Source organism: Lepidochelys olivacea (genome assembly GCF_965140295.1).
Source record: "Lepidochelys olivacea isolate rLepOli2 genome assembly, chromosome: 12".
NCBI classification, from domain to species: domain Eukaryota; kingdom Metazoa; phylum Chordata; order Testudines; family Cheloniidae; genus Lepidochelys; species Lepidochelys olivacea.
This window is the reverse complement of record NC_140422.1, coordinates 37,903,916-37,930,509: the sequence shown is the minus strand read 5'-3', so window position 1 is coordinate 37,930,509 and position 26,594 is coordinate 37,903,916. Positions and strand designations below refer to the sequence as shown.

The 26,594-nt window shown below is 39.8% G+C and overlaps 1 protein-coding gene across 3 annotated transcripts in view; it reads right to left on the bottom strand.

The window, feature by feature from the left end:
* BANP (BTG3 associated nuclear protein) overlaps positions 1–26,594 on the bottom strand; it is a 272,200-nt gene that overhangs the window by 5,922 nt on the left and 239,684 nt on the right. For all 3 annotated transcript variants that reach the window (XM_084644987.1, XM_084644986.1, XM_084644988.1), the window contains one exon: positions 421–564. In XM_084644987.1, the coding sequence (XP_084501113.1) occupies positions 421–564 (144 nt within the window). The remainder of the gene's footprint in view (positions 1–420; positions 565–26,594) is intronic.

Genomic DNA, 26,594 nt, shown 5'->3' with positions numbered 1-26,594 from the left:
GGGAAATCCAGGCAGTAGATCAAAATGATTGAACTACAGGCAGGAAGGGCAGGCACCCTTCAAGAAGACTGGACTTGAGAACCTCAGGCTGAAAGAAGCTTTCCTGATATGACTCCAGGCAAAAATCTTTCTCTTATCTTATCAGCTTGGTGTTCCTCTTTTACTGATTCAGGAAAATGATGATGACTAAAATGACTATTCTCTAGGGGCACTCAAGCAAGGACTCAGAGGTAGGAATAAGGCCAGGAATAGTCAAAGGCTGTTTATAAATGGAGGCACTCATTTTAGGAGACATTTTTAGAGTTGAGAAATTGCGTATTCTAAACCCTAAGGGAATAGAATATTTGTGGACAGAAACATAGTTACGCTGACAGGCATTTGCATCTTTTTAAGTACTTTCAAATGGGAAAAAATACGTACTTGATTAGTAGCAGCGTGGTCTGTCACTGGTGCCAGCTGGACGTATTGGACCTGGATATCACTCCCTTGGAGTGGGGATCCATCTACGCCCCCAGATGCAGGATCTGCAGAGGCAACAGCTATCAACTGAGCACCGTGTAACACCTGCAGACAAACCAACAGAGAAAGTATCCTGTAAATAACCATAATTACAAAGGCATTGTGAAACATCTGTAACTACAAAACAGATGTGAGACCAAAACAACAACAAAAGAACCCCACCAAAAAACTATCCACCAATAATGGTTAAGTTAAATTGCAAGGGTTTCCAAGAGAATATGGTATTCATACTGAAGGACAGTTAGGCCAGAAGCATTTTGCTGTGCTTTATAAAATCTGGATTCCTTCAGTTCTTTAGTGAAAGGGTTAATAGCCAACATAGCTGGAAATGTTTACCTTGCTTATGATACAAAACAGTTCTATATTCAAAATGTATCAGCACTAGTGACAGAACAAAACCATCCCGAGGGATTATGCTAAATACTACAGGTTTCATTTCTTTAATTAAAATAAAACCACCTTTGATTAACAAAAACAGAATGAGGCTGTTCCTCTAACAGGTAATAATATGTAGCACTTACACACTGCTTCCTATAACTAACTGCTGAACCTATTTTCCTTGTAACGAGTGCACCCAATTCCCATTAGTCTAGTGGGAATTACACCAACATTCTGAGGAGAGAAACAAAATGGAACACTAGTGTTTACATCATGCTGTTCTGTGGCCCTAATACAAAGCCCAATCAAGTCAATGGGAGCCTGTCCATTAATTCCAGTGGCCTTTGAATCAAGGTGTAGAATCAGAGGCCCTGCCTTAATCCCAATAGGCAGAGGAAGATCTCTGCCCAGGACTCCTATAAGTGTAATAAAGCAGCACTGGGGACTAACGTCCCAAGGACACCTCCAGAAGAAACCCAGAAGCTCTACATAAACTGTTCAGTGAGAAGAGAGGAGAAGCTAGAGCCCTGCAGCCAGTGACCAGAGTGCTGTGTTGTAATTAACCAGAGCTGGGGCTTTTTCTGCTAGACTCTATGTTTGCATAAAAACCTTCGGCTTCATTTCTTATTATAGATGTATCCTAAAGCCCATGATATGGGGCAGGAGAAGGGCTTTGAAGGGATGACTGGCTCTTGTTAATGGACCAGGTGTCTGATGCCCCTAGCTTACAAGGATATACAGTACTGCTAATGCTATAGGCCATATTTTCATAAAATTTGCAATTTTTTACATTCTTAAAATCACTTTGGAAAAGATAATTAGTAGGGCTGTCGATTAATCACAGTTAACTCAAGCACAAAAATATTAATTGTGATTAATCACAGTTTTAATTGCACTGTTAAACAATAGAATACCAATTGAAATGTATTAAATATTTTTGATATTTTTGTACATTTTCTCAAATATATTGATTTCACTTGCAACATAGACCAGTGATTCTCAAACTAGGGCTGCCGCTTGTTCAGGGAAAGCCCCTGGCGGGCTAGGCTGGTTTGTATACCTGCCGCGTCCGCAGGTTCAGCCAATCGCAGCTCCCACTGGCCACGGTTCGCCGCTCCAGGCCAATGGGGGCTGCGGGAAATAGCACGGGCCGAGGGATGTGCTGGCTGCCCTTCCTGCAGCCCCCAAAAGAAACAGAATTTTTCAATTCACTTCATACGATACCGTAATGCAAGCTCTTTATCGAGAAAGCACAACGTACAAATTTTGGGGGGTTTTTTGTTACGTAATGTCACTCAAAAACAAAACAATGTAAAACTTTAGAGCCTACAAGTTCACTCAGTCCTACTTCTTGTTCAGCCAATCACTAAGAAACACATTTGTTTACATTTACAGGAGATAATGCTGCCGGCTTCTTATTTACAATGTCACCTGAAAGTGAGAACAGGTTTTCGCATGGCACTTTTGTAGCCGGTATTGCAAGGTATTTATGTGCCAGATATGCTAAACATTCGTATGCCCCTTCATACTTTGGCCACCATTCCAGAGGACATACTTCCATGCTGATGATGCTCGTTAAAAAAATAATGCGTTAATTAAATTTGTGACTGAACTTCTTGGGGAAGAATAGTATGTCTCCTGCTCTGTTTTACCTACATTCTGTCATATATTTCATGTTACTGCAATCCCAGAAGACGACCCAGCACATGTTGTTTGTTTTTAAAACACTTCCACTGCAGATTTGACAAAACACAAAGAAGGTACCAAAGTGAGATTTCTAAAGATAGATACAGCACTTGACCCAAGGTTTAATAATCTGAAGTGCCTTCCAAAATCTGAGAGAGACAAGGTGTGGAGCATGCCTTCAGAAGTCTTAAAAGAGCAACACTCTGATGTGAAAACTCCAGAACTCGAACGACCAAAAAAGAAAATCAACCTTCTGCTGGTGGCATCTGACTCAGATGATGAAAGTGAACATCGTGAAAATGCGTCGGTCTGCACTACTTTGGATTGTTATCGAGCACAACCCCTCATTAGCATGGACGCATATCCTTTGGGAGGGTGGTTGAAGCATGAAGGGACATATAAATCTTTACGTGCATCTGGCACGTAAATATCTTGCGACGCCAGCTACAACAGTGCCATGTGAACACCTGTTCTCACTTCCAGGTGACATTGTAAACAAGAAGTGAATAGCATTGTCTCCAGCAAATGTAAACAAACTTGTTTGTCTGAGTAATTGACGGAACAAGGAGGAGAACTGAGTGGACTTGTAGGCTCGAAAGTTTGACATTGTTTAATTTTTGCATGCAGTTATTTTTTGTACATAATTCTATATCTGTAAGTTCAACTTTCATGATAAAGAGATTGTATTACAGTACTTGTATGAGGTGAATTGAAAAATACGATTTCTTTTGTTTTTATAGCACAAATATTTGTAATCAAAAATAAATATAAAGTGAACACTGTACACTTTGTGTTCTGTGTTGTAATTAAAATCAATATATTTGAAAACGTAGAAAAACATCCAAAAATATTTAAATAAATGCTGTTCTATTATTGTTTAACAGTGCGATTAATCACAATTAATTTTTTTAATTGCTTGACAGCCCTAGTAATTAGGGAAGTATATTACATCTATATACATTTTCAAAAATATTTAACAGCTATTACTCTGGTGCTGAATGTAATACCTTATTGGGTCAGCGGTGATAACTAATGAAGGGGTTATAATTCTAGTAGTGGCTATTGTAGAGGCCTTGAATCGGTTGGCCGAGTTATGTGAGAATGTCAACGGAACAGAACATTCTTACAAAAGAATAGTCTCTTGTTGCTGCATAAATAAGGAGACAAAGCCAAGATATTCATTCTCACAGCCAGAGACATTAATTTTTTGACAATATATTGTTACACTGGGTTCCTACTATATAATAAATGTGTAGATTTAATGATTATTTCTAATGAATGTTTGTGCTCAGTGAATCATTATAGATCTGCATGCTGACTGCTTTAGGTTAGGTTCATTGTTGGCTCTGAGCAATCAGAAACCATCTTACTCATTACAGAACAGTTTAAGTATGTACTTTTATGATAAGGAGAAGTGAGAGGTCAGAATACATTTTGGGCATATTGAATCAATAATGTCTCCCCAATAATCTCTTCTTTGAAACCTATACCAAATGCTGAAATAATTAGCTTCCATATGCTGTAATTTGTACAATAAACTTTTCAAACCACACCGATCAGCAGATTTAAACAAACAAAAAACCAACAACAGAGAAAGAACAAATAATTATCCTAGCCCAGGTTTTTATAAAATTTGATTTCTCAGTTGTGTCCAGGGGGATGGCCACAGAGGAGTGGGGATAAAAGGAAGTGACCTCCTAGAGCAGGGGTGGGCAAACTTTTTGGCCCGAGGGCCACATCAGGGAATAGAAACTGCATGGCAGGCCATGAATGCTCACAAAATTGGGGTTAGGGTATGTGAGGGGGTTGTGGGCTCCGGGCTGAGACTGAGGGATTTGGAGGGTGGGAGGGGGATCAGGGCTGGGGCTGGGGTGTAGGAAGGGGTGCAGGAAGGGGTGCAGGTTCTGGCTGGGGGTGTGGGCTCTGGGGTGGGGCTGGGGATGAGAGGTTTGGGGTGCAGGAGGATGCTCTGGGCTGGGATCGAGGGGTTTGGAGAGCGGGAGGGGGATCAGGGCTGGGGTAGGGGGTTGGGGCACGGGGAGAGGCTCAGGGGTGCAGGCTCCAAGCGGCGCTTACCTCAAGCATGGTGCAGCCCCGACACAGCGCCCCGGCTGGAGCACCAGAGTGGGGCTGAGCTGCGCGATGCGGCCCTGACCCAGCGGGCTTAAAACGGCTAGTGGGCTGGATCCAGCCTGTGGGCCATAGTTTGCCAACCCCTGTCCTAGAGTGACCTCAAGGGTCATTTTCAGAATCTCACAGGGATTTTGGGTGTGCTGAAGTGCAGTCGAGAAAAGGAGACCATAATGAAAAAGACTGCTTGATTTTGTTTTTAAAGGAATATGTTAATTTATCCATTTCCTCTCCATGCCCTATATTTTGTAACCATGTGATATGCTGTACTGGCGGCACTTCACGGTCTGAATTTATGAGTATTTACCAGCCAAGAGCAACAATTCTTGACAATTTCTGACATTGCACATGTTATCGCTGACTGCCAAACCCCAGAATAACTGTGGGTGACTGGACTGCTACATCCCTTTTACATTATATCTATATTATAGAAATATTACATGAAAAGAATTCAAAGTTTAGAAAAGTACCAGGTTGTATGTTCTACGGTACCCTTGTGATTGCATTCCTTCCAGCAAGCTTTAGTAGTACTCATTTTAGTGGCATACAGTTTGGAGGGGATATAATCCTGTATGTTATTTTATACTGAATTTTGACAAGATTATTGGCACTAACAACACAGCTTTGTGATTTAAAAATCAATCTGCCATTTCTCCATATCAATACCTACATGAAATACTTCTTGCTGTTTAACAGAGAGAGAGTCCTTCTGTATTGAATTTACTCAGAGTACGTAATGAGACAGACTTTTCATGTTGTACCTTTCTGTTGGGTAACTTTGTAATTCAGTCTTTTCTCTTGGGACCTATTTCTTTTCAATTTTTCATTTCCAAAATTTGAAAGAACAGACATTAAGGGAAAGGTTTCTTTCTTAGCATGTCAAGAATGATAAAAATGTGATTGTGGTATAGGTGTTTACAACACAGAAATATCTCCTTTTTTATCACCTCCTATTCATGCAAACCTGGGGGGATCAGAGGTGCCTGTTTCCCTCAGTGGAGGTCAAGATGGGAGAAAAGCACATATTAATTTCCCCTAATTTTAAACCAAATTCCTAGAGTCCTATTAACTGCAGAATGGTTTCCAATTTGGCTGTTCCACTGATTAGTCCAAGGAAGGAATCTCAGAAGGTTATAATCTGAGTCAATGTCTGCTCTATACTAATAATCCAATGGCCTTCTTTATTGTCCATCATAAGAACGGCCATATTGGGTCAGACCAAAGGTCCATCTAGCCCAGTATCCTGTCTTCTGACAGTGGCCAATGCCAGGTTCCCCAGAGGGAATGAACAGAACAAGTAATCATCAAGTGATCCATTCCCCGACACCCATTCCCAGCTTCTGGCAAACAGAGGCTAGGGACACCGTCCCTGCCCATCCTGGATCTATCCTCCAGGAACTTATCTAGTTCTTTTTTGACCCCTGTTGTAGTCTTGGCCTTCACAACATCCTCTGGCAAGGAGTTCCACAGGTTTACTGCGTTGTGTGAAAAAATACTTCCTTTTGTTTGTTTTAACCTGCTGCCTATTAATTTCATTTGGTGACCCCTAGTTTGTGTGGTAGGAGAAGGAGTAAATAACACTTCCTTATTTACTTTCTCCACACCAATCATGATGTTATAGACTTCTATCATATCCTCCCTTAGTCGTCTCTTTTCCAAGCTGAAAAGTCCTAGTCTTTTTACTCTCTCCTCATATGGCAGCTGTTCAATACCCCTAATCATTTTTGTTGCCCTTTTCTGAACCTTTTCCAATTCCAATATATCTTTGTTGAGATGGGGTGACCATATTTGCATGCAGTATTCAAGATGTGGGCATACAATGGATTTATATAGAGGCACTGTGATATTTTCTGTCTTATTATCTATCCCTTTCTTAATGATTCCCAATGCTTTTTTGACTACAGCTGCACACTGAGTGGATATTTTCAGAGAACTACGCACAGCGACTCCAAGATCTCTTTCTTGAGTGGTAACAGCTAATTTAGATCCCATCATTTTATATGTATAGTTAGGATTATGTTTTCAAATGTACATTACTATGCTTATCAACATTGAATTTCATCTGCCATTTTGTTGCCCAGTCACCCAGTTTTGTGAGATCCTTTTGTAGCTCTTCACAGTCTGCTTGGGACTTAACTATCTTGATAGTCTTGTATCATCTGCAAATTTTGCCACCTCACTGTTTACCCCTTTTTCCAGATCATTTATGAATATGTTGAATAGGACTGGTCCCAGTACAGACCTCCAGGGGATACCACTATTTACCTCTCTTGTTTGTGAAAACTGACCATTTTTTCCTACCCTTTGCTTCCTATCTTTTAACCAGTTACCAATCCCACAGGTAATGCTTCTAAGATTTTCTGACCAATAGTACTGTTTGAGATTAGGTAGCCCTGGCCTTTTTACTTTTTTTAAGTGTATCAGAGAATAAATATCAGCCACCTGCTTAAAGAGACAAAGGTGAGTGAGGTAATATATTTTATTGGACCAATTTCCAAAAGTTCTTACTTCACCCACCTTGTGTGTCTAATATCTTGGGACCAACATGGCTATCACAACACAGCAGCCATCTGCGTGGCTGACAAAGATTCCACTCACTATAACAACAAATACCTGCCCTTCACAAGAAGCATTTAAATCAGAAAAGCTTTTCCTACACTAAGATTAAACTATGCCTCCAATGAGTTACTATGACAGCTCTTTACAGTTCATATAGAAAAGAATGCAATACTGCAACCCATATCTGTCCCAAAGATGATGGCTTTTAAAATGTCACTTTATACAGGTCAGTATAAATGGCTAAAATAAAAAAAATTACTTTCTCCTCTCTTCTGGCACTATATTTGTGCAATGTCTTCATGAATTCAGAAGTTAAGGAAATCACTCATATAAATCCTTTGTTTCCAAGTTATAAAATCTCACAGACAGAACCATAAAATAGCAGTGTTCTAAAACATCTGGATAAACAGCTTTAATGGCTAACAACCAACATTTCAGAAAATAACACAGTTTCACAATTTTTCCCTTGATTCAGTCTCACTGTTGTGTAAATGCTGTGATGCTATTGTGACAGAGATGGCAATTTTCAGCAATATCCTTGAGAGACTTTATTTTATTAAGTTTATGTATTATTGTGGGCCATGATTGTATATAACCTCTCTGGGGGAGACAGATGTAAGACCTGGGAGCAGAGATGGCATGGTATTTACCAAAGGTGGTTTTTACCAGGTAAAAATCAGTTTTTACCACCCCAGGAAAACTACTTAGTCCTAGTTTAAGGCATTCTTTATTTTAAAAACTGTTTCATTAAATGCACCCCATATTACACTTAGTTTTAGTTACATATTCAAATTGTGGTTACATAAGGCAGTAGATTCAGAAATTAACTGAGGATTGTACAAACAAAAAATAAAACTACAGTCGGTGTAATACTAATATATATAATTATAATACTGAACATTGGAATGTCTGTATATAGTTTGGCTTGGTATTCTCTCAAGGAAGGTACGCGTGCCATGACTCTCATTTCAATGTTCAATATTATATAAAGAAAAAATTTAAAAACTGAGTACATTAAAACAACAATAATGCAGAGTTGTAGGCATGAAGCATTAAGCAATCAGAAGCATGCAGAGTTGCAGACTACCAGCCCAGGTCCATTTGGCCACGCAGCATTCTGCAACAGAAGACTAACTTGGATGCAGTGGAATAGAACGAGCCTATTCCTCAGTTTTGAATTGATGATATCCAAAGTTTGCTTGCTGAAGTTGCTGGACACTGATGCAATTGCACCACCAGTTCTATGAAGCCAAATGGAATATCAGCATTCTTCAACCACGTTATAAGCAGATACTGTTTCCCTGATAATGGATGAAAACATTGATTCTGGATATGGAGCTTCTTCTACTTTAAATGCAAGTAAATATGGCAGAAAGCCAGCATTTTTGATGAGCAAGCACTGCCTTGCAGTTTCTTCTTGTGCAGCTGAATTTCTTTCCTCAAAAAGGAGTACTCGTGGCACCTTAGAGACTAACAAATTTATTTGAGCATAAGCTTTCGTGAGCTACAGCTCACTTCATCAGATGCATTCAGTGGAAAATACAGTGGGGAGATTTTATATACACAGAGAACATGAAACAATGGGTGTTACCATACACACTATAACAAGAGTGATCAGGTAAGATGAGCTATTACCAGCAGGAGAGAGAAAAAAAACAGGAAAAAAAACCCTTTTGTAGTGATGATCAAGGTGGGCCATTTACAGCAGTTCATTTATCAATAGATGCAACCATACTTTGCATGCAGCAGCAATTGTTGGTGCATCCCTTTGGAGTTTGTCAAGTGCCACAACAACTGGTTTCAACTGACTGATCAAGTTCTTTGCTTCTTCGTAAATCCCCTGATTATTAATTATACTGGTCACTTTATTTTCAAGTTCTGCCTCACGATCACTCACAATTCTGAGAGAATGGGGCTGATTTTTAATGTATGTTTCTAGGCACGTTTGTTGACTGTTCCATCATGTGTCACCAGGAATTTAGGTTTTACAGATCCTAGGCATTCTTTTAACCAGGCTCCAGGTTGATGGTGATTATGGAAATGCTTTTGTAAATCTACGTGTTTCATGAAAGTACTTGGTCTAAGGTCTTGTCCAAGTCGGTTGAGCCAATGTGATACACATCCATACGTAACCAAAGCGTCGTCATCTAATTCCAAATTGTTTGTCAGGTAGCTCTTAAGAACATAACCATACAGTTTATTTGTAATGCCTTGACTTCTCTTGCCAGAGTAGCACAGTACTTTCCAATCTTCTTATTGCTTCCAATATCAACAGCTGATAAGTAAACCAGTTTTTTTCCCTATCTGCACAAAGTTAACTATTAGTGGGTCATTGTGCATATTACTTCAGCCACCTTGTATCCGTATAACTGCTTTTCTATGTAATTCATTGTGTACTTACACCCTCAAGCCATCAGTAACCGTGTCTACCAGTTCACCCGCTACCAGCTTTTGGTTGGGTGCTTTGTAGCCTGGCCCTAGGCAGCTGATCATTGCTTGAAAAACTGTATGCTCAATAGCAGAAAAGAGAATATTACCACCATAAAAATTCTGCATTTTTCAAGTCTATCCTTTGTTTCAGTTCTATAGTTGTTTTTGTTACAAAGATATCTATTTGTGGTTGAAGAACCATGACAATTCCTCCTCTTCGTCTTTGGCTGACCTGAATCTCACTTTGTTTTGGTGTAGTTGGCAATGGTAATGCAGTATTATCATTACCTTCATCCTCAGATTCTGATTCTAATACTTGCATACGTTTTGCCAAAGGCAGTGATTCTTGTGTCCCTTTGTTCTTCCCACTGTACTTTGCAAAATGTTTCCTCATATGGTCTGCCTTCCCAATCGCTTTTTCTTTGCAATTTCTGCATCTAAAACTCTCTTTACCATCTTCGTGAACTTTCTCAAAATAGCTGAGAATTAGGGCAAGTGGTCTTCTACCTTAGCTCATGTTGAGATATTTGGATTTGAGTCACTGTACTCCATGAGCTCAGCTGCACTCCAGCCAGCCACATCAAGAGACGGAGTACTGGACTGGACAGTTAGTTTGGCAGTCTTCCTCAAACAGAAACTGAAACTTTGGGATCTGGGAATTCCCCTTCTTTGTTTGTTTGAAATTTTCATTGATAAACAAAGAAGGGGAATTCCCAGATTCAGAAGTTTCAGTTTCTGTTTGAGGTAGCCAACTCAATAGCATTTAGCTTTAGATTGAGGCTCTTCTTTTATTTCTTTTAACTAAAATTAAACAGTTCATATTACTGGAAAAGTATTGTCAAATCACAAAATATTTTGCAATACTTTTTATTAGTATATTCTAATAATAATTTTATTATTCCCAGTTTAAGCTGGTATTTTACCAGCATTCTGCCCTTAACTAGTTTTTCCCAGGAAATTGCCAATGCCGCCTGGGAGTTCAAAACACTATATTGAAAATGTGCCAGACAAGTATGGACTTTTGGGACAACCCTGGGAATCCCTAGGGAGAGGTTAATGCAAATTCCCCAATGCTGCTTATGCAAAAATGCAGCCTTGTGAAGCTACACCACGAGGAAAGGGTCTTTGTCTGCTGATTACCTGTTACAGAAGGCCATAATCAAAGACTCAGGTGTATAAAGAAACAGTTGATCTGCCCAACTTGGTCTCTGGATCTAAGATGGATTAACTTGTAACCATGGGGAAAACCAAGCTGTGGGTTTTGAAGGACTAAAACCTAATAGAGCCCTAGGCTGGAGTTGGGAGTGACCTCTAGTAAGTTCTTTAGCATGCATGTAAGTTCCTTTATTGTTTTAATATGTTTTCTCTGTAAAGCTTTTACCATAAAATAATTGTGCTTGCTTGGAAGGAGCTGTGTGGTAACTTATAACTATGGGCAATGCAGTGCTCAGACTCATAGCCCTTGTATGAAAAGTAAAAGTAAAAAAGTAAAGTAAAGCACAGAGGCTGGCCATTTTAGGCAGTTTAGCTTGCTAAGGATATCATCATGTAAGGCATGGATGGAGCTGTGTAACCTTAAAATCCCCAGTGGGAAGGGTGGGAGATGCAGGTGTTCACCCAAGAGAGGTGCCAGCTGGGACCAGGAAGCCTGAAGGGGGTGCCTTTGGTGGACCACAGAGGAGGAATACAGGTGCAGTTCCACTGAAACTGTGGCAGCTATCACTTCAACTTTTATGCAAATTCCAAAGTCTCACTCTGGAGTATTAAACAAGGAAACAGACATTGTTTCCTTGATGGTAATAATCCATTGTTAACTACCTATTGTAAATCTGCATGAATTGGATGACTTTCTGTGTATATCTTAGCCTATTAAAATATCTAAATACTTAAAACAAGATACTGTAACATTTCCATTCACTGATTTTTTTATTTTATTTTTATTTTCATTTTTTTGGAACCCACATACATGCACCTTCCATCACAATTTTTTTTATTAAGTGGAACTTTCTTTTTCCTATTCAACTGCATTTTTCTCAGATTTTCTGCATTACAGAACTCATTTTTGTACACAGTATATAGAGTTAGTGCATTTAAGTTCAATTCCCACCTCTTGCTGTCATCATATTTAATCAGGAGCCTCATTGTTAATCCACATTGATAAGAGTAACAAAGACAACACCAAAGATAATGAGGATTTTGGTGATGAAAAGAATACACTGTGCACAATATGTTTAACCAATAATGACCTGAAATATATTCCTGCAATAGCTATGAGAATAGGTGAATGGCACAGTGCAAGAAAGCCTTGGTCAAAAAAATGCAACAGTGGGTGCATTCTGTGGTTTAGAAAAGGGAATTCTGGTGCCAACATGCTACTTACGCAATGTCAGGCTCGCTAGGATATTTTATCATTTGGAAGTGAGACCACAGCCTTCTTTCAAAACTAGTCAACGAATAAAACTCTTTTGTGCTCCTTTTTACACATTTGTATTCCAGGCCCAACCACTGTTTGTTTGTTTGTTTGTAACACTTCAAAACAAGTCTGGTATTTATGAATTAAAGATGCTGACAATGATTTATTAATGTTCCCCACCCACTGCACAAATTATATTAATTGTTGTCTTAGATCTGATTAAATCATGCTTAACTACTGAAAGTGCTGTAACTGACCATGTGAAACACCCATTGGACAAATGAGAGAGTAAAAGTGAAAACAAGAAAAAAAAATCCCAACCCTAAATTAAACCAGCTGACTGAGAACTTCAAAGAGGGGAGTGAGGGGAAAGTTCTTAATGTCTTCAATATTTACAGATTATATTCTAAATCAAATAAAGTAACTCTTGTAACTTCTATTCAAACTACTGCCCTGCTTCTGAGATTACAACATGAATGGATGAGAATGGAGATGGAAAATTCCTGACTTGACCCACCCTATTTATTAAAAAAAGAACTTGGAAATAAAACCTAGAACTGCAGCCCTAATGGTGCAGTATATTATTTTCAATTTGTTGAGCCAAAGAGAGGATCAATCCAAATTCAGTCACAGTTCAGCATACTTTAGGGTGACCAGACAGCAAACGTGAAAAATCAGGGCAGAGGTTGGGGGGTAAAAGGAGCCTATATAAGAAAAAGACCCAAAAATCGGGACTGACCCTATAAAATCGGGACATCTGGTCACCCTAGCATACTTGACCCCTCTCCACATGACTTCACACTTTCTTTGTATCAAATGACAAGAGGACCTACCAAACAGAACAAAAGCCACCACACTGTATTCATAAAACAATGCAAATAATCAGAGAAGTAAAGTCCCTCTTCAGAGGAAAACTCAACTGGACGAAATATATTAAACAAACACCCATTTAATTTCCATGTAGGCATTACAGAAAATTCTTCATTCACAGGCAAAAAATTACACAGCTATATTACTGTATATCCCTGCCTTAATACCGAAATTAAAAAGATATTATAAAATAGCTTATACTAAAAGAACTATCTTCAGACTTTCTACTTGCTACATACAGTAATAATAACACTGTGCAAATAAAGGACCTGATCCACAGCCCACTAAACTCAATGGGAGTCTTTCCATCTTTTGGAGTAGGCCTATAGAGCATTTTTAATACAAGGTAATCAAAGTGCTTTTTACAAAGGTGGATATTATTATCCCCATTTTACACATGAGGAAACCAAGGTCTAGAGAGGTGAAGTGACTTGCCCAGGGTCACAGTGAGAGTCAGTGACAGAGATGACAATAAAATCCAGTCTTGTTCTCTAACTGATAGATCATGCTCCCCACTAATACAAACAACTAAAGTAGCTTGAGTTCAGTAATTTATCTTAATGCCTGGACACTTCAGTCAGCCCGATTTTTACATTAACGTGTTTGCAAATTTCATGGAAATTCCTGGATGAAGTATAAAACAAGTAAAATTATCACACCAAAGTCGCAAATGCTAAAAAAGAGAGACAAAATACTGAAGGTTTTAAATCATACAACCCTAGGATATCAGGAGCTGTGTGTGAAAACCTTAGCAAATGATAAGAATACAGTCTTTGTTTGGCTGTTCATAGGATCTCTGGACTACCAGTTCAATTCTATAATTCTTACCTGCCACTGACCTTAGGATGACTTACATGACATCACTGTAGAGTTATTTTGATTGAGAAGACAAGTGATTAGAAAGCTGGAACAATCGTTTGTTGCATTCCTCACAATTTATTTCCATGAAGTTAAAACAATGGCTGCATGTTTTCCCCCTCAACAGAAAAGCTATGGGGGTAATTTTTACCAAAGAAAGGAAACCAACCAGTCAGTATGCTTGAGCAAATACTGAAAAATAAATAAATAACATTGCATGGTGTTTATAAATGCTTATCTCATACAGAACGTACGCTTGCCAATGGGCATCTACAAGTTAATTCTTCCTTCATAAATGTTTAGCTTTTATGATGGAATAAAACTAAATGCCAAAACATGTTCAGTGTTAATTAGACATTAGTAGGCTCTGCACTAACACACTATAACTGCATAAATTTTATAAAGACCCCATCACCATAATACACTATCGATATTTTAGGAGCATCCTATCTAAGCTAAAAAAAATTTGGAGTCTTAAAGTTTTCTTTCTTCCTGCAACTAATTGAAGCAAACTTCTTTTTAAGAGTATTTTTGAATATCGGGGTCAAATTCAGGCTAGCACAGTGTGCAGGCACCTACCAGAAAATCCACAGCCAGCGGCAGGAATTCAGTGTGGAAGTGGGCCTACCTCAGTGTCTCTCCCTTTTGTTGGCCCACCTCACTAGAAGTCCAGGTGGGTATTCCAAGGCAGGTTATGGTCCACATGTTTCTGTGAGTGTGCCCCTGAGCTAGCAGTGCTTTCATGCACAGATATTTAAAGCTCTGACGCAGCTCTTCATGGCCCTCAATGGACTAACCCTGGCTACCTCAGGGATTACCATTCCCTCCTGGTGACCATGAGCCCCCATGCTGGAGAAGATCTTACCTACGACAAGACTCAAGGACAGGAGAATAAGAATCTTACAGCTGATTAGCAGCTATGGAATTCTCGCCCACCAACTATGAGAAAGAGCAAAGATCTCACCAACTTCAGAACAAGAAATAAAACCCAGTTCTATAGATTCATTTTTCCCCAGTAACTACCCTAAAGGTGACAGAAGGAAAAACTTTTTTATTTTTTTAAATTAAGCACATGCTCTTGGTGCTGGTAGAAAATATAGGATACAGTCTTATTGACTGAATGATTGTTTTACTTAATTTTGTATGTACCTAGATACCATAGGGATAAACATAATAGGCAGATAGGCAGGCAGATTAGATAAAATGAACTAAAACAAAACAAACAGATCCCCCCCAAACACACACACACAAAACCACACTATCCCTTTTCCCAGCAGCAACAATCTATGGGAGTGTGCTGCTTAGAAATATAACAAAGACACAGAGTTTTTCAGTATTATACCACTATCCTCTCTTTGACCTGAATTTCAGCCTCACTTGTTCCTTTTTATCTAGTCTTCTCTCAATATTCTTCTCATCTCTTTCCTTTTTAAGTCTGTCTTGCTGCTGAAGGATAAGAACAAAAGAATGGCCATACTGGGTCAGACCAATGGTCCACCTAGCCCAGGACCCTGTCTTCTGACCGTCGCCCATGCCAGATGCTTCAGAGGAAATGAACAAAGCAGGGCAATTATCGAGTAATCCATTCCCTGTCTTCTAGTCCCAGATTCTGGCAGTCACAGATTTAGTGACACCCAGAGCATAGGGCTGGGTCCCTGACCATCTTGGCAATAGCCATTGATGGACCTATTCTGCATGAACTTATCTAATTATTTTTCTTAACTCAGTTATACTTTTGGCCTTCACAGAATCCCCTAGCAATGAGTTCCAGAAGTTGACTGTGCACCGGGTATGTGAAGGGTATAAGCTCTGTGAACCTCGGAAAAAAGTTTTAACTTCATTTTGAGCCAGGTAACATGGTGATGGTTGCCATACAAATGCATGTAATAATATTAATAAATAATTGCAAATAATAAATTAAATAAAATAATAATAATAATAAATAATAATAATAATAAAACCCAGCTACATTCTCTGCTCTCCTCCTTTCCATTTAAAAACAGCTTTCAGTCCATAACTAATAGTTCCAATTTAGAATTCAACTGCAAGACAAGAAAAAAAAAAAGATTAAAATGCACCTTTCTTCTGATTTCTCCTGAAATCATTCCAGCATAGTTTCCAAACTTGGCACAGTACATATCACCTTCTCAGAGGATTTATACTTATCACTGAAAATTATTCTTCTAGATAGCAACACTATATGAAGCCACTCTCTAAGCCCTGAATTGCAAAAGAGGAAAAAAGTGGAAAAGTCTGTTTCCACAAAAAAGACAAGTTACTCACCCTCATTTCTGTCAAATTCTTGCTACTGTAGTCAGAGTAACAGCCGTGTTAGTCTGTATTCGCAAAAAGAAAAGGAGTACTTGTGGCACCTTAGAGACTAACCAATTTATCTGAGCATAAGCTTTCATGAGCTACAGCTCATACAGTATGCATCCGATGAAGTGAGCTGTAGCTCACGAAAGCTTATGCTCAAATAAATTGGTTAGTCTCTAAGGTGCCACAAGTACTCCTTTTCTTTTTGCTACTGTAGTGTTGTGCTTTGTTATTAACCTGGGCAAACACGTATAGGAATAGCCTACACAATAGGAATTCAATGTATTTTTCCATCATTTCTTCATATTTCTAATGCTGCAATGCAATAAAAGATGCTGTTCCTTTAAAGAATGAGACCTTGATTCAGTGAGAGGGTGGTGGTTTATAGAATATTCATGTCTGAAAATACTACAATGCTGGTTGTTGGCAAATAAGTGTTTCAGCAAATTTTGCACAAAAGAAAAGACTCATACCCAGGAAAAGGGAAAGATCCCAGTGACACAGTCCAATTAATAATTTGTTTAAAAGGGCAGTTTGGGCCTGAAGATAGGAAGAAAAGTATAGGTTTAGATGATTCATAGAAAGCTGCATTTAATCTTGAGGCAGATATTTAAGAAACATCTGCCTATCTTTCTGAGATGGGCATGCACTTTCCTTCTGCAATGATAGCAAAACTAATATGAAGGCATTCAAAGTAGCACATGTAGTTTCTTTAAATATTAATAAGCTGAACTGATAAATCTACTCACTTAAATAAGATTTATTACACCCATTAACACATTCTTTCCTGTCTTAATGTTTTCTTCATGGAGCCTTAAGACTAATAAGATCCAGTATAGATGGTGCCAGCAAAACGTTGTTTATTCAGTAGATTTGCTGGGCAGGTAGATGAATATAACTGAAGCAACCAGATTCTGATAAGCTGCAGTTTTTACAACATTAACTTATTATTTTATCATTGTAAATTAATCGGTTTCTCCAAGAAATCAGAGGTCTGGTCCAATCTAGTTCTCAAACAATACAGAACTAATTCAGGAATCCAGAAGGGTACACACAGTATGTCAACTCAATTGTGAATCAAATGGGAGGAATTCTAAGGCTCTACCATCCATAAAGAATACTTTCTTTTTCTTTTTTGTTCACTTCAGTGGAGAAATGCGTTCTGCTAGTTTGCCAAAGGAGAAAGCAGAGCAATCATAGAATAATGTATGACAATAAAACCAAACCCAATATAGAAGGGCGTAGAGTTTCCAGGTGTTGGTAATGGGATCTATGTTACATCCTTCCACCTCGCTGGTTCAGATTCAACCCAGGTCATCAGCGACTGAAAGTTCTTATCTCATGGCTGTTTGGTGTCTGATGCAAAACCATTTCAGTGGTTTCACAGACCACTTCCCATAAAACTGACCTCTTGGCAGCATCAGCAGAGCAGAAAAGGAGTGAATGAAGATAGAGACTGAACTATTATGATAACACCAAGACCTAGGAAACAGGTAGAATATGAAAGGTCGACACTTCCTCCAAAAGAGTTAAATATCGTAATTCCTTATTTTTTCAAGATGAAGTTGCATTCATTACTATTGCCACTATAACTGGCATCTGTAGGAAAGAAACGACAGCCTCGGACACGTATGTACAAACCCAACATTGGTTTTTTTATCCAATGGTAAAAGTATTTCCAGGGGGTTCACAGATTCATAGATTTTAAGGCCGGAAAGGACCCTTCATTGTCTAGTCTGACTTCCTGCATGACACAGGCCAAAGAACCTCATCCCATAACCTCTGCACCAAGTCCATAATTTCTGTTTGAGCTATAGCACATCCTTTAGAAAGATATTCAGTCTCAATTTAAAGACTTCAAGTGATGGAGAATCCACCACATCCCTTGGTAAATTGCTCCAATGATTAATTACTCTCACTGTTAAAAATTGTGCTTCATTTATAATCTGAATAGATCTAGCTTCAGCTTCCAATCACTGGATCTCGTTATGCCTTTTTCTGCTAACTTAAAGAGTTGTCTATTGTCAAATTTCTTCCCCATATGGGTACTTGTAGATCACAATCAAGTCACTGCTTAACTCTGTCTTGTGATCTCATCAAAAAATTATTAAATTTGTATGACAAGACCTAATCCATAAAACCATGTTGGCTGATATTAATTATTCTTAACATCCTTTAATTCTTTCCTGATCGCACTTTAATCACTTTCTGTATTATCTGAAGTGCCAAAATTCACACAAACTTATTAAATTTATAAAATGTACCCATGATAAAGTTCACTGAGTGCATGAACAATATCTAAATGCATTACACACTGACCAAAGTCAACAAAAGACTCTGCCAAAAAATAACCCCACTGCCCCACATAAGTAAGAGAGTTAGGCTCTTTGGCATCAGTGACAGGGAAGTGAATTCCAAAGTCAAGGACCCTTTGCTGAGAATGTCCTGTTGCTAGCCTAAGACATTCAAACTTAGGGACTGATAGCAAGAACACCCCATCTGACCTCAATTGTGGTGGTGCTGCATGGTGAGAAAAGTAGTTTCTCAGAAAGCCAGGTCCCAAACCACTTAGGGAATTTAAAAGAAATGTCTGTATTTTACAAGAAAGCTATATTTGATTTAAATGAACTGGAAACATTTATATAGCAGCAATACACTTCTCTTAAAGATCAGGATATCCTACGGAAGTTAAGGGCCAGATTCATCATACAATCTTACTCACAAAGAGTAGCACCTTCAATCCACCAACAATCTCTTTAATTTCAATTTCAGAATCTGGCCATAAATTTGCAACTCGTTGTTTACATGCCATAAGCCAATGAAATAAGAAATTAAGTTAGGTTGAGCACATTAAAGTCCAACACACAGGGAGAGAGAAACTCCCATTGCTGTGTGTTTCTAAGCATCTTGAATCCATCCACGTAAAAAGTGACCTTAAATCTGTCAAAACTTTATTAGCTAACACCTGTAGAGTATAATCTAAGTGAGAGTTCCACTCTTGAATTGCCAAATCAAAATGCCATGAAAACCAAAACCAATTTCCACTTTACCGAGAGGAAAAAGGAGGGAAGAATAATTCCGAGTGCATTTTTATTATCTGTATAGTTTCCTTGTATAACAAATAATAAAACATCCATCTCATCTGCTTTTACTTTTAGCATATATTACAACATAGATTTATTCTGTAATGTCTACTTTGAGATTGTGCCTGTACAAACAACTGAAGAAGCGTAGAGAACATACACCACAGCTGTTGTGGTTAATGATACAAATTTAACCAAAAAATGCCAAATTTTTTTGGCTAATGCAGTTTGTTTGAGTTAGATAAACCATGGAATGTTGTGGCTTACTGTATTTTCACCGATTTCAGAGTAACAGCCGTGTTAGTCTGTATTCGCAAAAAGAAAAGGAGTACTTGTGGCACCTTAGAGACTAACCAATTTATTTGAGCATGAGCTTTCGTGAGCTACAGCTCACTTCATCGGATGCATACCGTGGAAACTGCAGCAGACTTTATAACACACAGAGAATATGAAACAATACCTCTTCCCACCCCACTGTCCTGCTGCTAATAGCTTATCTAAAGTGATCATCAAGTTGGGCCATTTCCAGCACAAATCCAGGTTTTCTCACCCTCCACCCCCCCACACACAAATTCACTCTCCTGCTGGTAATAGCTCATCCAAAGTGACCACTCTCCCTGCAATGTGCATGGTAATCAAGGTGGGCCATGTCTAGCACAAATCCAGGCTTTCTCACCCCCCCCCTTTTTTTCCCCCCAGGGACACACACACACACACACACACACACAAACAAACTCACTCTCCTGCTGGCAATAGCTCATCCAAACTGACCACTCTCCAAGTTTAAATCCAAGTTAAACCAGAACATCTGGGGGGGGGGGGTAGGAAAAAACAAGGGGAAATAGGCTACCTTGCATAATGACTTAGCCACTCCCAGTCTCTATTTAAGCCTAAATTAATAGTATCCAATTTGCAAATGAGTTCCAATTCAGCAGTTTCTCGCTGGAGTCTGGATTTGAAGTTTTTTTGTTTTAAGATAGCGACCTTCATGTCTGTGATTGCGTGACCAGAGAGATTGAAGTGTTCTCCGACTGGTTTATGAATGTTATAATTCTTGACATCTGATTTGTGTCCATTTATTCTTTTACGTAGAGACTGTCCAGTTTGACCAATGTACATGGCAGAGGGGCATTGCTGGCACATGATGGCATATATCACATTGGTGGATGTGCAGGTGAACGAGCCTCTGATAGTGTGGCTGATGTTATTAGGCCCTGTGATGGTGTCCCCTGAATAGATATGTGGGCACAGTTGGCAACGGGCTCTGTTGCAAGGATAAGTTCCTGGGTTAGTGGTTCTGTTGTGTGGTATGTGGTTGTTGGTGAGTATTTGCTTCAGGTTGCGGGGCTGTCTGTAGGCAAGGACTGGCCTGTCTCCCAAGATTTGTGAGAGTGTTGGGTCATCCTTTAGGATAGGTTGTAGATCCTTAATAATGCGTTGGAGGGGTTTTAGTTGGGGGCTGAAGGTGACGGCTAGTGGCGTTCTGTTATTTTCTTTGTTAGGCCTGTCCTGTAGTAGGTAACTTCTGGGAACTCTTCTGGCTCTATCAATCTGTTTCTTTACTTCTGCAGGTGGGTATTGTAGTTGTAAGAAAGCTTGACAGAGATCTTGTAGGTGTTTGTCTCTGTCTGAGGGGTTGGAGCAAATGCGGTTGTATCGCAGAGCTTGGCTGTAGACGATGGATCGTGTGGTGTGGTCAGGGTGAAAGCTGGAGGCATGTAGGTAGGAATAGCGGTCAGTAGGTTTCCGGTATAGGGTGGTGTTTATGTGACCATTGTTTATTAGCACTGTAGTGTCCAGGAAGTGGATCTCTTGTGTGGACTGGACCAGGCTGAGGTTGATGGTGGGATGGAAGTTGTTGAAATCATGGTGGAATTCCTCAAGGGCTTCTTTTCCATGGGTCCAGATGATGAAGATGTCATCAATATAGCGCAAGTAGAGTAGGGGCTTTAGGGGACGAGAGCTGAGGAAGCGTTGTTCTAAATCCCCCACTCTGAACTCTAGGGTACAGATGTGGGAACCTGCATGAAAAACCTCCTAAGCTTATCTTTACCAGCTTAGGTCAAAACTTCCCCAAGGTACAAAATATTACACCCGTCGTCCTTGGATTGGCCGCTACCACCACCAAACTAATACTGGTTACTGGGGAAGAGCTGTTTGGACGCGTCTTTTCCCCCCAAATACTTCCCAAAACCTTGCACCCCACTTCCTGGACAAGGTTTGGTAAAAAGCCTCACCAATTTGCCTAGGTGACTACAGACCCAGACCCTTGGATCTTAAGAACAATGAACAATCCTCCCAACACTTGCACCCCCCCTTTTCCTGGGAAATGTTGGATAAAAAGCCTCACCAATTTGCATAGGTGACCACAGACCCAAACCCTTGGATCTGAGAACAATGAAAAAGCATTCAGTTTTCTTACAAGAAGACTTTTAATAAAAATAGAAGTACATAGAAATAAAGAAATCCCCCCTGTAAAATCAGGATGGTAGATATCTTACAGGGTAATTAGATTCAAAAACATAGAGAACCCCTCTAGGCAAAACCTTAAGTTACAAAAAAGATACACAGACAGAAATAGTTATTCTATTCAGCACAATTCTTTTCTCAGCCATTTAAAGAAATCATAATCTAACACATACCTAGCTAGATTACTTACTAAAAGTTCTAAGACTCCATTCCTGGTTCAAAAGAATATTAACATATCTGTAGCACACCTTATTGCATGAGATCCAGGTTTCAGACGCCTATGGATTATTAAGCCCTTTGTGCTGCAAGGCTAGGAGATCTCAGAAGTAAAGTTCTCAGCCTATGTTGGTGAAGTAAGAGTACTACTCAGAGTGATTGCCACCAATCTAAAATACCAATTAATGGTATCAGGGAGAGCTGCAGAGATCAGTGCAATACTCCATGGAGCCCTGCGAGAAGGGAAATGGGATATGGGGAATTAGCTGCAGTTCAGAAGGGAAAGGATGGTGGAAACCCCCTAGACCTCCATTCAGATTAACATGCATCATGGTCAGGATCTGATGGGATAAGGGATATTCCACATGTAAATGCTACTGCTCCCCACAGCAAAAATGAACCAACAAATTCACTACATCATTTAATTTTCAACCCAAGGAGTAAAAAGATCCAATGATAGCAGTAGAGGAACACTAAAAATCTTTTTCTTAACATTTTGTGAGTTCATTCATTATTGGAATCTAGCTTTAAACAAGCACAGATTTTGGAAATCAACAATTTTTAGCAAAGGTGGTATTTTCCATAACTATTTTACATAAAACTGTACACTGTGCTACAGCATAGAGCTCCAAAGAAAATATGGATTTGATTCAATAATGTTTCTGCCTTCAAAGTATTAATATACTCTAAACACAAAACGTAAGGTTTCATCCATTTTCACGTTTGCCTTTTTACAAATTTTATCGTATTTTGTTGTTCTATTTTTCTATTGTAGTACTATCATAACTCTGAGAAACAAGAAGATATTCTTGGAAATAATTCAAATGAGAGAAAAATAATTCATTTAAAAATACCATGAACAGTCATGAAACACGGAGATGAGCGTGGTATCAGAACCTAAATGTAATAAAATAGAAATAGCATAGACACATTTCTCTATCATGTTATCTCTTTCTCTCACACACACGTTGTAGATAGATTAGATCAGAGGTGGGCAAACTATGGCCCGCGGCCACATCCGGCCCATGGGACCATCCCGCCTGGCCCCTGATCTCCCAGCCAGGGAGGCTAGCCCCCGGCCCCTCCCCTGCAGTCTCAGCTCGCTGCACCACCAGCCTTCTGGCCCGCTGCTCCTGCCGGGCAGTGCGGCGGCATGGCTGGCTCCAGCATGGTAAGGGGGCAGGGAGCGGGGAGTCCCAGGGGGAAGTCAGGGGACAGGGGGCAGTTGGATAGGCATGGGAGTCCCAGGGAGCCTGTCAGGGGGCGGGGGTGTGGATAGGGGTTGGGGCAGTCAGGGGACAGGGAGAAGGGGGGTTGGATAGGGGGTGGGGTCTCAGGGCGGGCGGTTGGGGCAGACATCCCAGGAGGGGGCGGTCAGGGGACAAGGAGCAGGGGGTTTGGATGCGTCGGGGATTCTGAGGGGGCAGGAAGTGGGAGGGGGGCGATGGGGGCAAGGGCCAGGCTGTTTGGGGAGGCACAGCCTTCCCTAACCGGCCCTCCATATAGTTTTGCAACCCGGATGTGGCCCTTGGGCCAAAAAGTTTGCCCACCCCTGGATTAGATCCATCTATCTATCAATCTGTTTTCTTCTTTTCTTGATTCTAATCAACTGAAACAATATTTTGTGACCTGTTAATTCTGCATGATTGCCTGGAAAATGCATAGTAGTTTTTAACCTCCCCCCGCTTCAAACAATAGAATATAAATGTGGAGAGGAGCTGCGTTTTGAAAATGAAGAATGGCTGATGCAGTACCAGTACCTTCTGGACAGGACATATAGCACTTTTATTTTGTATTCAAATGTGTAAGATAACAACCCATAACTTTAGAATAAAAACATTGTTCTAAAGTTTGCAACAAAGCTACACAATTGTTTTGGACAGGAAGCACAGAATAATAGCCAACTAAAACAACAAATAGGAAGTTAGTGGGAGGCAGGATAATTGGATTTTGCCCAAAAAGCTTAAATTAATACCTCCACTATAACAAACACTGCCACCAGACCTTTAGGTCATATTTTCAGCTGTCTACACACCAACTTATAAATCTGTGCATGATAATTGTGCACACTCTTCAACCTGTGTGTAGTTAAATTAATAATTAACCATTTGCATGACATACAATTACCCATTTGCATAGCAACAATTTCAGAAGCTGTGTTCGAAAATTTCATTCCATTAACAGCTAGGACATCAATTTATGCGTCAACCAAAAGACAGCACCTCAAGCAACACAGTGAGACTGTTCTGTCACCCTCTACTAGCCACAGTCAATAGAGGCTCTGTGCAAGTTACAGTATGGACATTTTGTCTATATTAACTTGTATGTAACATATGGCATTGCTAACCACAAACATTTAAAAATTACAAAACAAGCCCCCCAAATCATGAGATTTTTAAATTATTTAGTAAATGTGAAGTTCTTTTTATTTGATTTCTGGCTTTTGAACTTGTAGCATATCCTGGGGACTTGTTTAAAGCTTTTCTCTGCAACTATGAAGGCTACAAATTTACTTTTTTTAAAAACAATAACTATGTCTCATGAAATAACATGACTCCAGGAGACTGGAACTTTAGGAAAAATAACCTAGTATTACAAGATTCTTGTTAAAATGAGTTTGCAACACTGAAAGACACAAGAAAGTATCCCATGATGGCTTCTTGTATTAAAACTAGTTCCAGTAATTTCCCACCCTGAAAACACCAGAAGAGACTGTACAAAGCTGTAATCTGATGAGGTTCAATAAGGATAAGTGCAGGGTCCTGCACTTAGGATGGAAGAACCCAATGCACAGCTACAGACTAGGGACCGAATGGCTAGGCAGCAGTTCTGCAGAAAAGGACCTAGGGGTGACAGTGGACGAGAAGCTGGATATGAGCCAGCAGTGTGCCCTTGTTGCCAAGAAGGCCAATGGCTTTTTGGGATGTATAAGTAGGGGCATAGCGAGCAGATCGAGGGACGTGATCGTCCCCCTCTATTCGACATTGGTGAGGCCTCATCTGGAGTACTGTGTCCAGTTTTGGGCCCCACACTACAAGAAGGATGTGGATAAATTGGAGAGAGTCCAGCAAAGGGCAACAAAAATTATTAGGGGTCTGGAACACATGACTTATGAGGAGAGGCTGAGGGAACTGGGATTGTTTAGTCTGCGGAAGAGACGAATGAGGGGGGATTTGATAGCTGCTTTCAACTACCTGAGAGGTGGTTCCAGAGAGGATGGTTCTAGACTATTCTCAGTGGTAGAAGAGGACAGGACAAGGAGTAATGGTCTCAAGTTGCAGTGGGGGAGGTTTAGGTTGGATATTAGGAAAAACTTTTTCACTAGGAGGGTGGTGAAACACTGGAATGCGTTGCCTAGGGAGGTGGTGGTATCTCCTTCCTTAGACGTTTTTAAGGTCAGGCTTGACAAAGCCCTGGCTGGGATGATTTAATTGGGGATGGGTCCTGCTTTTGAGCAGGGGGTTGGACTAGATGACCTCCTGAGGTCCCTTCCAACCCTGATATTCTATGATTCTATGAAAGCAATCAAGAAGTAAAATTACCAAAACTCAGTTACAATCAGTGGGCCAGGTCCATGCTGGCTGATTTGGGCTGGGCTGGCAGTGCACAGTAGCTCTCCAAACCATCTTAAGTTTCGCTCTTCATTACCAGAGTAACACCATAGTGGTACCTGTGTCATCCTCTCTCCCAGCCTGTGATACTTGGGCTTATCTAAGGAAAAGGGGCACATCCCTATGCCCCAGTAATCCCCAGATACCAGTTCCTTTGGTCAGCTGACATAAATTAGACCAGGACTCAGGCTGTTCTAACTAGCTCTGAGGAACTGAACTAGAGGAGATCAGCTGAATTGGAGGATCTGGCCCAATCTCTAAAATATTTAGAACAATAGGAGATAGAATATTTAATAATGGACATTTAAAGCCTGCAGCCCAATGTACCAAAACACATCCTGCCACTTGTACTTTATGCCTAAACTAAAACAAATGCATCAAAACAAAGGTGTGGCAGTCAAATATGTTTTGGTGCCTGTTTTCACTATATCAACGGAAATGACAAATGTACTGTAGCAGTACAGGCTTGAGAGCTCCGAGCAGAATAATAACTCCTAGGAGAATTGTATGCTATGGAGGAACAAGGGTAATCAGCATAATGAAAACATATTCTATGAACTATTATCGTGTCTGAAAAGGATTCAAAGCTAACTGCAATGAAATAATGGTCTAAACCAAGATTTATATCATTCGATCTAAATGCAGAGAGATTACAAGAAATCTTATGCATGAGTAATTCACATCTGCGTCAAATGCACTTCTTTATTATTATTCAGAGACTGATAGATACTGCAGTCAGGCAGCACCAGATCCACAAACAATGTATACAACAGGTGAGGTCTGCCAAACAAAACAAACAAACAAACAAACAAACAAACGTTTCCTCAAAGTGCTTGGTCTTCGATCCAACTCCCATCGGTTAAAAGGAGTCTTTCCATTAACTGTTATGGGGGTTAGATCCAACCCGTACATCTAAAAAGTACAGCAGACACAATAATGTACACAAGACAAAACAAACACTTACAGTTCCAATCAGATTATAAAGATGGCACAAACTCAAAGAAGTTATTTATAATGAATTGGTGATTTGGCGAGGTTGTAATTTTAGGATGTTAT